Below are 15,880 nucleotides of genomic sequence, written 5' to 3' on the forward strand. Positions count from 1 at the left end.
TCACTTGTGTCTACAGATTTAGAAATAATAATAATTAACCAAAAATTCAACCATTTATCATAATTATTAGCATAGTGGAGTAGTTGCCACCTCAGGCCTTAATATGGAGTTTGCATGTTTTCCTTGGAAAAATGTGTATGGTTCAGCGTCCCTGCAAGGCCTTCTCTGCTGGCCTTCTCTGCTGGCCTAAAAAAAATATCTGAATCAGAGACTGATGTTAATTATGTTTTGTCCATGAATACTTATTAAATAATTCTAAATTTTCTGTCAGCCTTCTTTCATTGCTTTTCCCCTGGTTGCACTACTTCCAGAAGTGTTTTCATATTTAAGCATCTATCCAATCACATTTTCGCCATTATTTGTTGCCATGGTCAGAAATTTTTCTTGAGGCCTTCACAATCAGTTCTGCAGGCTCAACTGCATAGAACAAGTGTAGATAAAACAGTTGCTTTAACCAATCAGATTTTGAGTCGTCGACACCAAGGCCTTCTCACAGGCGTAAAGATACGTCATCGCTTTCACCAACTATGATTGGCTAGTGATAGAGTTGACTAGCCAGAGCTACTAAACTATCTGGAGTAAGCTGCAAAACCAAATATATTGTTGTGTTTTGTCAACCCACAATGAAGGAGAATAAATTGATTTGTTTGCAAATTTTACTCTCATTTTCAAGACGGACTTTTCAAGAAAAGGTGGACATCATAAAGAAAGGTCGAACATTTTCAGCACTAAATCAAATAAAAAGTTATGCCAGAAATATGACAGGACAGGCTCGACTTTCAGCATTAGCTTCGATGGCGATAGAAAAGAAGGAGGAAAGAAAGTAGGATGGATTCTGTACAGATAATAATGATTTTTGGAGAGTAAAATATGGCTATATTTCTAAATAATATTTCAATTGTATGAGGTTATTATTGATGTTTTTTTACATGTGTCGCAGCTGTAGCTGCAGTAAAGGTTTAAATAGTTTTTGAGGGTTGGATTGATTCAGACATCACTGAAGGGTTATGGTTCCCTCTCTCAATGTGTCACACATGATCTATCCAACTGCGAGTCAGCTAAGGTTGGCTCCAACTTCCGCAGGAGCCTATAAATAACTAAATTGGGTAGAAAATAGATGCCTTTCCAGATAAAACAAAAAAAAACTGAAAATTGTTTCACAAGCACATGCACTCATCCCAAAATGACAAAAGAGAAAAGCAATAAAATTCATGCATTACAGCAACTTGAATCACTTATTACATGATTAAAAATGGATGTGGCTTTCTCCAAACAGGGCTTTATTATCACAGGTCAAAATAGGGCCACATACTGACTAATCGGCAAGCTTTCAGTCAGGCTTCCTGTGATGTTCAAGTATGATTGTTGAACCTTTTTGTAAAAGGGGAAGACATGTTTTAACTGTCGAAAAATTCTGAGAAGAGAGAAGAAAAAGAACAGAGGAAAAAATAAACCCACAAAAGAATGAAAGAAGACTTGCTGGAAGAGATGTGTGTGTATGTACCATAATTAAATATACTAAAAAGTGAGAAGAGTGGGTTGTGGCTGGAACTGAATCCACGTTGGTGTAACTGGTACATGTGTTTTTGTAGCTAGTTATCACAGTGTTATCATGTGTGTTTCTGCGTGTGTGTGTGTGTGTGTGTGTGTCAGCGATTGTCTCTCTCTCTTTCAGATGATAGATATGAGGCCGTGCCTTATTAGCCAGCACTAGCCAGATAAAGACCTAGTATTGATCCTAGGTTGAAAGAGCAGGTTTGTCAAACATGGCTGACTAATAGAGCACTGACAATAGCAGTGCTGGGAAATGGAGGAATCCAAATGAAGGGAGGGAGAAGGAGTACTTATCGAATAATGAGATGGTGTTCGTTAATTGGCGAGGAAAGAGAACAATAAGAAAACAAAAACAACATAACCTCATTAATGACTAAGTAAAGATATTTTCTTTCATTACATCCATAACCTACTCATCCACACACACACACACACACACACAGCCCCCCCCCCCCACACACACATACACACACACACACACCGACATGCCAACACACAGAGTTTGCTAATCTCTAATCTTGTCTTGTCTCGATTAGCACCTGACAGAATTTCCATGGCTTTATCAAACCAACCGAACCAACAGACGCTTATCATTTCCAGTCCAAAATTTCACAAGTTCAGGAATTTTTGAGATTACAAAACCACAGCAGGAAAAGTCTTGAATAAGTCAAAAGAATATGACTGAACACTCTACTATCAGACAGTGCAAGCGGAAGGCATCGGATAAGAGGTGTATTGAGGGGACAGATTTGCTGGTCTCCAAATTGAGCCGAAGGATTAAAGCCCCACAAAAATTAATAGACATATATTTAAAATATGCTGAGAGGCCTGAGGGAAAAAAAACACCTAAAATGATTGCATAGAAGCAACCCTATGGACAGGAAAAACTAAGATCAAAATGGAGATGAGAGGTGATTTGAAAACTAATGCTTAAGTAAGCATTTTACCATGTTCCACAGCACAATAAATTTTGTCACTACAACTTTGGTGTGTGTGGGCCCGGCCGCTAGAATAGTGGTTAGTGCATTGGCCTCACAGTTCTGGGGTCCTGGGTTTAATCCCAGGTTAGTCCTCCTGTGTGGAGTTTGCATGTAATGTTCACTTTTTTACAGCGGCGGTTCGTGAATTTTCTAGCGACGCCTTCAGCGAATCAATCCAACCATCGAAAACTATTTTCTGGCTATAAAACCTCTACTACAGCTACAGCTTGCGACGCGAGGGGTGCTGGAGGCTATCCCAGCCAACTATGGGCACCAGGTGGGGCACTCCCTGAACCAGGGGTCAGCCAATCGCAGGGCACAATGAGACAGGCTTACCTATGGGCAATTTAGAGTGCTCAAATAGCCTACCATGCTTATTTTTGTGGCATGGGTGAAATCGAAGTACAGTCATACCTCTACTTACCTCGAGGTACGAAATCCTCACATTACAAAATTTTTAAATGCAAATAAATGACTCAAGACACGAAAAACATCCAAGTTACGAAATTGTCCAAAAATTAAATCCATTTCCAGATCCGTTATTTTATTTTGAATATATTGTCGCGAATGCATTGATTCTCACTTTAGAACGTCGCTATGCTCTACTGGACTCTCATTTTGTCGCTCTCATTCCATCTACAGCTGCGACACATTAAAAATAATCAATAATAACCTCATACAATTGAAATATTATTTAGGAATATAGCCATATTTTATTCACCAAAAATCCTTTGTATCTGTACCCAGAATCCATCCTCTTTCTTTCCTTCTTGTTTTCTATGGCCATCGAATGAAAGTCAAGCCTGTCCTGTTGTATTTCGGGCAAATGTTATTATTCTATTTACTGCTGAAAATGTTCCTTCCCGGTTGTGACAGGCTTGCTTGCTTCGGAGTTGTCCAACCTTTCTTAATGATGTCCAGCTTTTCTTGAAAAGTCCGTTTTGAAAATGGCTTTGACAGTAAATCTGCAAACAAATCCATTTCTTCTCCTCCTTCAGCCATTGCGGGTTGACAAAACCGCTTTTAAATCAACACAAGAATATTATCCATGGCACTCGTAAACAAACAAATTCAAATTAACTTATGTCACATTGGTATGGGAAGATATATTTATTTAATTCAGGTAAAACTATGTCCGCCTGGGCATCTTTTTCCAAAAAAAGACCAGTTTCATCAAGGTTGAAAACTTGCTGGGGGACGTAACTTTCCTCGGCGATAATCAAAGCAAATGTCTTGATAAATTCCACTGCGGCTTTCGAATTGGAACTTGCCACTTCATTGCGTCCTTCTGCTTAAGGTTGGTGAAAATGGTTGACGCATTCCTCTCGTATTGCCTAGTGAGCTCAGTAACACGTACCCCACTCATATTTTTCAATTATTTTGAGTTTCATGTTCACTTTTAACGGTCGCCTTTTCTTTGCAAAACTCTGCACATCCATAGTAATATTGTTTACCTGGTATGTAAATGTAACTAACGTGGGGGAAAATGCGGGCGGGTGGGGAAATGCAAAGTCCGCCCAGTGGTCGTAGAAATATTTTATACACGAAAGAGATGCAAAAAAGACAGGGCCATCCATAGCCATCTGGCTTGGTCGCATCACAAAATTTTGATCGTATCTCAGGTGAATTATTTGATCAAAATTTTTGTCGTAAGACAAGAATGTTGTATGACGAGCGGTCGGACGACGAGGTACGACTTAATCATGGACAAAATATAATTAACATCAGTCTGTGATTAAGATGTTTCTGAGGCAAGCAGAGAAAGCCTTGAAGGCCCTGACGGCACACCACTGACTTTTTACATTATAATACGTTTCTTGGGGGCCAGGTGAGTGGATAGGGGGTGTGTCTGCCTCACATTGCTCGGGGAATGGGTTTAATCCCAGGTTGGTCCTCACCATGTGTAGTTTGCATGTTGCTTGTGTTTTTTTCTGTGTACTCTAGTTTCCTCCCACATTCTAACAACATGCATGGTAGGCTGGTTGAACACTCTAAATTGCTCCTAAGTATGAGTCTGAGCATGAATGGTTGTCTGTCTTGATCAAATCAAATAAAAATTAATCAAAACCTTTTATTGTCATCATACACAGCTGCGTATAACGAAATTGGTGGTGCTACTCCTATCTTTTTAAAGTGTCTTTTCCCAGTAAAAAACAAAAATAAAAAACACACAAATAGTAGTATAAAAGTATGAAAAGTCACATCCCGGCTAGATGAATTCTAATATATTGCACAGATTATAATATATTGCACAGATTATAATATATTGCACAGATTATAATATATTGCACAGATTATAATATATTGCACAGATTATAATATATTGCACAGATTATAATATATTGCACAGATTATAATATATTGCACAGATTATAATATATTGCACAGATTTCTAAGATATTGCACATTCTTACTAGACATACCGTTGGTAGACTAGGAGAGCTTGTCTGTGACGTGGACCCCAAGGATTTTTAAGAACTGGACCCTGTCTACGCATACTCTATTTATGAGCAGTGGGGCAAGATCTGTGCTGCGTTTGCGGAAGTCCAGGATTATTTCTCTAGTTTGTGTGGTGTTTAGTGTGAGATTGTTCACTGAACACCACAAAGACAGTTTGTTGACCTCATCTCTGTAAAATGAGATTTATACTCCAGTGCGACATATGTCTTGACATATGTTTTTTCTGTCTTAATTAGGCATATTTTGGCGGGTGCGACTTATACTCAGGTGTGGCTTATAGTCCAGAAAACTATATACACATTTGTCTTTTAAAGCCAAAATACACAAAATATTTGGATAAGTCCTGTACTTTCATATATTATGTATCATGTTTACTAATGCTAATAATCAGGACAAGTTGTGTTTCAGGTTTAGTTTAGAATGCAGCAAATATAGTACTCAGAATTGTATTTAAAGTTTAAACAGACTTGTTTGACTTTTAATCAGCCACTCACCTTCATTGCAAGGTGGTGTGTAGGGTGCGGGACTACAGCTGTCACCTTCTGCTGAATCATCCGGGTCCGATGCCTCCGCCTCCTCTCCTGAGAGACTCAGGTTGTCAAATGTGTTATCCTCATTGCTGTCAAGATCACCAAGTGACCCTGCAAACAAAGGAGGAGAAAATGAAACATAGTATAACACTCATATTAATTATAAATAAACATTGATCAATCGCAAGCAATGAAAAAAGTGTTTTTCTTTTTTATTTAATGGGCACCATCACAATCTCATAACAAGACAAGGCTATAATGTTAAAGGTACATTGGAAAGAAAAAATGTATTCAATTTTCTTTTCTCCAAACATTTAAATACAATGGGTAGCCTGGCAGGCCGAGTGGTTAGCGCATCAGCCTCAGATTGGCTGACCACCTATTCAGGATGTCCCTCACCTGGTGGCCATAGTTGGCTAAACTAGGTTCCAGCACCCCCCACAACCCTTGTGAGGATAAGCGAAAGGGATAATGAACAGAATTTAAATACAATGTTTCATGAAAAATACACATTCCTCACTTTGATTCATTAAAATTGAAGAGAAAATCTAATTAAATAGCATAAGAGAGAGGGGGGGAAAACATATAAATGGAACGAATGTTGAAAATGGTTATAAAACCCGACCCACTTAACGATCTAATCCATAAGATTAATGGCAGAAGCCAAAGGGGACCTAAAGCCAAATTGCAGTATACCTAAAATTGAAGCTAAAAGAGTGATTAGTGAAGGGCTGATCTATATCAATTACAATTTCACAATCCCTGCTGACCATAGTAATTATACAGTACTTTTGATCTATTTTAGCCTGTTTGAAGATTACATCCATGAAAAGGGGAAAAAGGCGTCTTCATTATTAATGCCCCCTCTTTAAGATGAATATATCAGCCTTCTTAAAATAGTACATTGGGAGCTCAGAACCATCTTTTGTTTGCTGTGTTTCAAGCCTCAGTCACAATTTTTTGTTTGGTGGTTTATTGGCAGGAAATATTAGGACAGCATTTTCATTCTCTATGAGATAGTGGCCGATTCAATGATGGATTCGAGGTAACCACTGCTCTTAAAAACTGTGTAGATCTTGAGAGTAAAAAAGGGTTAATATTATACGATGTCTTTCAACAGAGAAAAGTAAAAGATTAAATACTAGGAAGAAGGAATACCGCAATGTTTACCGTGTAGCGCAATTCAAAGAGAGAGAGAAAGAGAGCGAGAACCATGTTTCCAGTTTGCCCCACCCCTCTGCCTAAACCCAGGCAGGTTGTAAATTAATTTTCATTTAGTTCTGTCAAACCAATCGAGGGATTTTTCAGAACTAAAGCCGTGACTTGGGGCGTATATATTTACAATGCCGAAACAATGGAGTGTATAATCTATACAACGTACACAACAATGCCCGTGAATGAAGAAGCTCGTGGAAAAAGGGAGAGGCAATTTTTCTAATTCTGTTAATTTCACTTGCAAAGCAATTAAAAGCAGGCTGAGATAATGCTTGGAAACAATCGCTGCCTGACAAAGTGTTTCTGTCTTTGTAAATGAAACATCTTTAGGCTAATTTCAACTTCCACGCCTGCATGGTTCACACTCTAATTTCAGATAAAATTAACATAGCTAGATTTGGACCTTCATAAGAGAAAAAGATAGTCGGGAAAGAAAGAAAAAAAAAGATCGATGCCATCCACAATATTTTTAGAATTAGGCCCATGCCGTCCAAGCGATGCTTTATCGACTATTCAGTATCTATGAGGACATTTTCATACAATTAATTTTGCTTTAATCATAATTGTACAAAGGGACTTCGCTGTATATAAAATTCCAATTACATTTTGTGTTTCAAATGTAAGTTTGAATTATGGTTTCTTTTCTCATTACTGCTCTGGCTTAATGAATCAATCACTGCATCACTGCTTTCGGACATTGAATGGTACAGAAAGTTTCAACTTATTTTATCCAAGGAGAAATAGCCCTTCCTTCTTGTGTCTTGGAGAGTTTGTTAAAAGGATACAGTGGAGCTCTAAGATTAAGTGGTGCAATTTCCACTTCATTTGCCAGCTGAAGAGTTAACGCTACATTAATTGTTATTCCGCGATATATCCATCAAGAAAATTGGACGTAACTATGGGAGACACAGGGCATATATGCAGTATTATCAAAACTGGTGAACTTATCGAACTGCACCAAACTATTATGAAGTAATGAAGTACAAGCCACTGCTCATAAAATAGCCAAAGAGCCAGTATGTCCCAAAACCAAATTATAACAAGAAAATAAAACTTTGAGGAAAATGTTAAAGAGTGAATGTATAATGATACTGGAACCCCCAAAAGTAAGTATGTCATGGAATGCTAAAGAAAATACAATAAAGTATTACCTCTAAATGCGAGTGCCCCGACATACAAGCAATTTGAGATAAGAGTAAAATTTCGAGCAAATATTTATCTTGACATACGAGACAAATTTTTACATACGAGCGTAGAGGCTGCTCATAGGAACATCATGGGCACTGTCTTTCTGGTCGAAATTCCCTCGTGTAATGTCTCTACGAGCACTGGGCGGAGCATATTTTCAGTGTCTTTTTTCCCCGTTAGTCAGTAGGAATGGCGGAGCGATCATTAATACGGGAAGAGTATATACTACTTCTCGTTGGCAAGAGGTCAAGCGTTATCCTATCGTGAGAACATTTGTGTCCATCGTTTTCGAAATATTTTGAAGGGAAGACAAAAGCAAACAACCCTCGATAGGTTGCTCTGAAAGTCAGGGTGGAGGCGGGGCAAATAGAGCCAACCTGGGAGAAGAAAGTTTTTTTTTTTTAAAACAAAATTAGAATCTGTCTAATTGTATTACTATTAAACACATTTTCGTACTATTAAACCACTAGTTATTTTTTACTTTGTTAATAGATGACAATTTTTTCCAATCCAGTATCCTGGTTTTTGGTGTTGTTTTCAGAGGGTTGGAAAGAATTAACTTGTTTTTATTGATTCTGATTCGTCGATTAAATGATCAAACCTAATCTTGAAACTAACAATACCACCTAATACCAATTGCTTTTCTGCTCTAAGGTAAATGGTGCATGTGGTTTTGATAAATTACATGACGGCCTCATAGTTCTGGGGTCGACGGTTTGATCCCAGGAGGGTTTGCATGTTCTCCCCAGATGTGCATCTGTTTATTCCGGGTTCTCCGAAATCCTCCCATGTCACAAAACATACATGGTAGGCAGGTTGAACACACTAAAAAGCCATTAGGTGTGTGTGTGCACATGAATGGTTGTCCCTGTGCCATGTGATTGGATAGCCACCAATTTAGGTTGTCCCCCGCCTCGTGACCGAAGTCAGCTGGGATAGGTTCCAGCAACCCCCCAACAGCCTATATCAGATCGGATTAGTTACCAGCCTATGATTATTTTTTTAAATTTAATAAGTAATTTGGAGACGGCCCGGCAGTTGAGTGGTTAGCGCGTCGGTCCCACAGTGGGGGTCCTGGGTTCAAATCCAGATCAGTCCACCTGTGAAGGCTTTCTCTGGCTACATCGAGTGTGAGCGTGAATGGTTGTTTGTCTCCTTGTGCCCTGCAATTGGCTGGCCACCAATTCAGGGTTTACCCGCCTCGTGCTCGAAGGCACCTGGGAAAGTCTTCAGCAGCCCCCGCCGAAACTAGTGATGATAAAGCATTTTATAAAATGTAATGAAATATGTAGTAAGGTAATAAAGAATCTATTAATCACAATTGATTTCATAATGTCTCTTTTTCTCACCTCATGTAAATCAATCCTTTTCTAAAATCTCATCTCATTTTCTGAACCACTTTATCCTCATTAAGTTCGAGGGGGTGCTGGAGCCTACCCCAGCTGACGCCGATCCAGAAACTGGGGACACCCTGAATTGGTGGCCAGCTGATCCCAGGGCACAAGAAGACAAAGGACAACCATGCACACTCACACCCATACCTAGTGGCAATTTAGCGTGTCCAATCAGCCTACCATGCATGTTTTTGGAATGCGGGAGGAAACCGCAGTACCCAGAGGAAACCCATGCAAGCCCGGGGAGAAAATGCAAGCTCCACAGAGGAGGACTTGACCTGGATTTGAAACCCAGGACCCCAGAGCTGTGAGCCTGACGCCCTAACCACTGGCCCCACAGGGCCGCCGCAATTTCCAAAATATATAATCTTTCTCACATCCATCCATTTTCAACTTGCCCTATCAAGGTGGAAACGGTAACGTAGCCGATCCCAACTAATTTAGGATGAAAGGGGGACTAAGCCCTATGCTGTTCACCAGTCGGTCGTCGGGCACTTGCACTCAAACCTCTATGAGTGGGAATCAACCCTACACTGCCTGTGGCCAAGTCAGATGAATGTGCCACGACACCACCCGTGACCCAGAAGAAAAATATTTTACCTTAATTTAAAATTGCATTGTATTTAGGGCTTCATTTCATCACATCACATTGGGAATAGCATGATATCAAGTGGGAAATGATTGCACTGTTGCCAGCGTATCTGCACCGTCTACAGGTGATGGACAAGGACACCCGTTATGCACACAGACAATAAAGGTAGGTGTAAAGGTATGTCAGAGTTAAAATAAAAAAAATGGCTATGAATCTAATTACTTGCTGTTACACAGCGGCATCAAGATGAAACCAAAACGAATTTTGTAGGAGAGGAGAGTACTTGAGCGGCTGCGCAGGGACTGACGCTCTCTGTCTTAGAGGTGTGAGAAGAGGCAGAACAAAGTGATGTGCTGATGAAGGCACCCAAGATACTGCTTTATTAACTCTCCATCCACAACAAACCTGTAGCAGGCAAGGCAGCTCGGTGATTAAACACTGAGACAACACACATCAAACCTGTATGCTCAACAAGCCTGATTAGGCAGACGCAAGCCTCTCCGCTCTTATGCTAATAACGAACGCAAGGAGGGGAAAAGGAAAATGGGGGTGCACTTGTATCAGACAATCTCAGACTTAGAAATAAAAAGTAACTGGAAAGGATATTTCAAGAAAGACGGAAGAGGATAGGAACATAGCAAATGTGTGATTGTGAACTAACTATGCATGGGATAAAACCACTTGTTAATTGATGTCAAGAAAGAAGACCTGAATATTCAATCCGAACAAAACCCTCAGAAACCACATTCAAATATATCTTATTATAGGGCTGCATTGACGTTCAAGCATGTTTGTGCTCTGACCACTTTACTATTTTAAATGAATATACAGTAATCCCTCGAATATCGTGGAAGATGTAGACCAAACATCGCCGCGATAATATAAAAAAACAAGAAGTGGGACCACCCCGATTATCATTACGATAATATATGTTTTCGCCCCTATACAAAAATACAAGTACACAATTACAATTATCCTGAAGTGTATTTATCAAATACTACAGTTATACGCATTTGAAGACTAATGTATTAATATCTCAACATAATCTATATCTAAAAAAATGGAAATACTTTAAATACTGTAGTGACACCAAAAATAGTTCCTCTCTAAATCAAAAAAACAGGGTTATGGGAGTGCCAACACAGGGCAAACATTCTATTTAGAAAAGTGTTTAAATCTCATTATACTTGTATAATGACAATTAAAGATTTCAATTCAATTTAGTACAAGTCCTCCTACACGGTCCAGCTCTTGAAGGGCAGCCCCCTTTCAGCAAGGTACAGCTAGTTGTTGTAAGTTGTGTTAAAATAGTAAAGCAAATGATTTTTGACAGTTAATAAAAGAGAATGTTCTTCATATGTTTTTTATTTCACGAAGACAAACTAACTACACAATCACTTGGCTGTTTCCAATGCCTTGAGTTGAAATGAATTCAAGGCCCCTTTACCTCAATTGCATACACGTCTAAATGAACATTCTTTCAGTCTCTCGCCTTCATTCTCCTCCCTGACCTGACCGGCCGTCTTTGTCATTTCTCCATTTATTGCTTTCATCTACTGTTTTACTTTATTCCTCTTTCTGAAACTCTAAATATAATACTCTTCTGCTCTCTCCCGTCCTTTATAGCACAACCTTCCTTTTCTCTTTCTTTCCTTCACCTCCATCTCTTCCTCCTTTTATTTATTTATTTTTGGTGAAAAAGGAGAGTGACTGGGAGCGTCACTCTGTGCGGATAGCTGGGAGCCGTTGGCGGTTATCGGCTCCTGCAGACTCTCTCTGCCGGTCTGATCTGTCTCCTCTTCATTAAGCAAATACGCCGACGTGGAAATGAAAACATAATAGCTATTTGATTTCCAGCGAGATATTTTGCATATTGGTTCGGAGCTGATAGCGGAATTTCATCAAGCCCCCCTCTCTTCCCCACACCCTCTCCCGCCATCACCACTGCCACTGCTTTTCCCGTACCCCAACATCGCCCTCTTCCCCTTCCCTCCCTCCACACACTTTAAAAACTGAATTACTGAGATGGGCCTACTTTCCGAGAGATTTCTTTGCATTGCTGGGAAAAGGGGAAAAAAGAAATCTGGTTCCCCAGGAAGAATACTTAAACGATTAAATACCCCCCATTCTCATCTTTTTTCCCTCCGTCTTCTCCCTCTATTGATAACAAGGAAGAAAATTTAAAGAATTCACAGTGCTCTAGGTTGACTGCAATAATCAGAGATATGAGGATAAAATTAACTCCTTAATGAGCAGAGAGGAGTCTTCGTGATAAAGGTCCTGGTGAGACAGCGATTGGGACACTCGCTAAACCTTGGGAGAGAGACAGTAAGGGCTAGATGTATAGTGATAGCGCTGGCCAGATGATGGTTTGTAATCGAAACAAAATGAGTGACACTTGATACCATTCGTAGGAACAATTAGTTTTGCCTCCTTCTCCTCTGAGGAGATATTTGCTACTAGAAGTATGAGCGGGGCAGGTAGTGAGATAATAGCGATATAGCATCGCAGATATACTTCTTGCGTTTCCTCAGCACCAGATGTGATGAATGGTCCAGCAGTGGAGTATATCCTTCATGCCCCACTGAGAGAAAAACTAGGCCTGGGGATCAGCAGCTTCTTCGCCACAGGCCTACAGTATCTGATTGTCCGGTGCCTCTCACTAGCACTATTCACAGCCCCTGAACCCACAGAAATAAATCTTCTTGCTGCTGTGTTCCATGTTGGAACACTATGTTGCTTCAGGCCTGATAGCAGTCCTTACGTGTTCTAGGTCCTGTAAGTCTGGTATTCAACAACTACACAGATATGAAGGATAAAATGCCCACCCGATCTTTTACAAAAATATCTGAATTGATGAAAATAGTCGCCTTGGCTGATTGTTTCAATTGTCAATGCAAAAACACATTGGCAATGACATCCTTGCATTAATGTCATTGCGACTGTTACAGAGGTTAAAATCTCATTCCAGGTAAAGCCCCAACCCAAAAGAGACAGTTACAACATATTTTCTTGAGTTTAAAAAAATGTGATAGCCATGGAGGGTTATTATAATCGGACATAGGCTTTGTCATCATCATTGACTCGACAAAAGCCTAATAATCATCATACCCACAAACTGCGTATGACGAAATTAGTGAAATATATATATATATATATATATATATATATATATATATATATATATATATATATATATATATATATATATATATATATATATATATATATATATATATATATATATATATATATATATATATATATATATATATATATATATATATATATATATATATATATATATATATATATATATATATATATATATATATATATATATATATATATATATATATATATATATATATATATATATATGAAATTTAGCCTTCAGATTATGTATAATCAAAATGGCAACCCTGAAGACTCAATGGAACGTGCATGCTTTATTGGCAGATCAAACATAGGCACATATAAACACACAAACACACACACATACTTCTGCTGAGTCCAGACTAAACAACTCAGAGGGAGGAAAGAACAACAGCTGCCACAAAGAAAGACAAAAAAAACATTCAACGGAAAGTGAAACAACAGCTTCCTTGGGGTTAATTCCTGTTTACTCTTCATTACAAATTTATAAGCCCCAATGTAAAATTAGTCTAACAGGCAGCTAGACATGTCTGCATCAGTTTGCTGGTGTTATAATCACTGGATTGCGAGTGATATCTGTCATCTCATCTCTTTATTTGAAACAATGGAATTATAAAGCTTTATACAAATATGTTAAGACAGTCAAGAGCAAGTATGCGATTCTTGGCTTTTGATGTTGACTATCTATAAATGTACTGAATTGTTCAGAGTAGCTAACTAGAAATATAAAAATGCTGAGATACTGAGCTAATATAAAAAAAGACAGTTGGAATTAAAGAACGGGGAAAATTGACCGGCCACTAACAGGCAGTGTCTACCTTCTTCCTCTTCGGTAGTGCATGTCATACTAGTGAGGAAGAGCAGAAGCAAATGCAAGGAAGGGGAAACTTAAACTGCCATCGCTCACGATTGTGGAGTGATTGAATCTACCTATGATTTGCTATATCAAGAGGGACAAGGTTAGACAGACGTCTTCCATCACTTTTAGTAAGACAGCAAAGAGGGTTGTTAAGTGTCATACCAATACTATCATATGTATGGACGCTGCATTTGCTATATGGATAGCCATGGGTACAAATACCATCACATCAAAGTACAGTACAATAATCTAATTTAACATATTTATTTTGCAGGAATGGTGAACAGTATTGTAATGAATGAGTTGAATTATAGTGCAGAAATGGTTGTAGAGTCCAAATAATGTCCCAACATCGTGGTTTTCACAAATTGCGCCAGGTGTTAGGACTTCTTAACCACGGTGAACGAGATATTGTTTATAAAAAATTATGTTTGTACAATGGTACCTCGAGATACAAGCTTAATGCGTTCCGGGACCGAGGTCGCAACTCAAACAAACGTTTTCCATAGAAATTAACTATAAACAAATGAATTAGTTCCAGCCCTCTGAAAAAACACAAAAAAACTGGACTTTTTGCAAGGCAACGCGCTCGTAACATAACAAACACATTTAAATGAACTTGACCCTGACTTTCAAATGCAACCTATCAATTGTTTACTTTTGTATTCCCTTCAAAATATTCCCAAAACAATGCACACAAGTGTTCTCACATTTATATATAATGCACGACCACTTGCTAACGAGAAGTAGTTTATACGCCATTCGCACTGACTAACGAGAGAGAAAAAAAAACACTCGAAAATGCAACGCTCCGCCCAGTGCTCGCAGAGAATTACACAAGGGAGTTGTGAACACCTTATTTTTATTGATTCGTGTGTTGTAATGTTTTTTTTCTGCATTTGTGGAGTTTAGGTTTGTAGTGAGCCAGCCCTACATTTTTAGTTCCCTAAGCTTAAGAGAAGGAATGGTCCTTAATGTATCTGAAAGAGATTAATACAGATAACCCTACTCAAATAGAAATGTAAAAATTATTGTTTCTCCATGCAAATCTTTGGTATTGTACTCGTGAACCCAGTATCGGCTATTATCTCATCTCATGGATTGAGGATCATAAAACCCGCATAAAATACCCTTTATATAGAGGATTTAGAAGAAAAATTAGGGTTCTCGACAGTGACATAATGGCAGAGAGAGGGAGAAAGAGAGAGCCGGAGAGAGTGAGAGAGATGGGCTGTGAGGGCAACACTCACAACTTGGCTTTGCATTTGTTATCGCCGCCTCCTGTCAGAAAGCTTAAAATAAAAATAAAAATAAAGTGAGATGGTGGCAGCAGTGTTGGGATGATAGCCCTGTGGAGCATGAAGACGGGATGTAAAGGAGATAGCTGGTTAAATATAACCTATTGCATGGCTGGCAGCAGCAAAGAAAGGAGGCATTTTCAAGTGGCAGGGCATCAGTGGAGCCCTCGTTGCCCTGATAACATCCACGTTAAGTGACTGTGTGCAGCACGTTTGTGTGCGTATGTGTGTGTGTGTGTGTGTGTGTGTGTGGGCAGAAGACTCTATAATTACTCTGCAGATCAAAAATACACACACACACAACTGTGGAGGCCAACTCATGAAGGATTATTTTTTACACATGGACAAAGAAAACACAGAGAGAGTGGAGCCAAGAAAAGATGCGCTCACTTACGTATCTATGTATCGTTCTGCTTTGCCAAAGGATGTATCAGCAGCCTCTCTCTCACCCCCTTCACAACACCAAAAGTCACAACAGGATTTTTGATGGGAAAAATGTGCTTTCCTCAGATGATGGTTAGATAGGGGGGAGTACAGCCAAATGTCAAATATGATAAATGTAAGGGTGCAGAGACAAGATCACTCACAGTACAGGCAGGCAGACAAACGGGGAAATACTTTATTTGTGTGCGTAAGAACACGTGATAGGTTACA

General features: G+C 39.0%; 1 protein-coding gene across 3 annotated transcripts in view; it reads right to left on the reverse strand.

Moving 5' to 3' along the window:
- zfpm1 (zinc finger protein, FOG family member 1) overlaps positions 1-15,880 on the reverse strand; it is a 93,153-nt gene that overhangs the window by 46,025 nt on the left and 31,248 nt on the right. For all 3 annotated transcript variants that reach the window (XM_077711783.1, XM_077711778.1, XM_077711772.1), the window contains one exon: positions 5,489-5,635. In XM_077711783.1, coding sequence (XP_077567909.1) covers positions 5,489-5,635 — 147 coding nt within the window. The remainder of the gene's footprint in view (positions 1-5,488; positions 5,636-15,880) is intronic.

The sequence above is a fragment of the Stigmatopora nigra genome, chromosome 2 (assembly GCF_051989575.1).
Source record: "Stigmatopora nigra isolate UIUO_SnigA chromosome 2, RoL_Snig_1.1, whole genome shotgun sequence".
In the NCBI taxonomy this organism is placed as follows: domain Eukaryota; kingdom Metazoa; phylum Chordata; class Actinopteri; order Syngnathiformes; family Syngnathidae; genus Stigmatopora; species Stigmatopora nigra.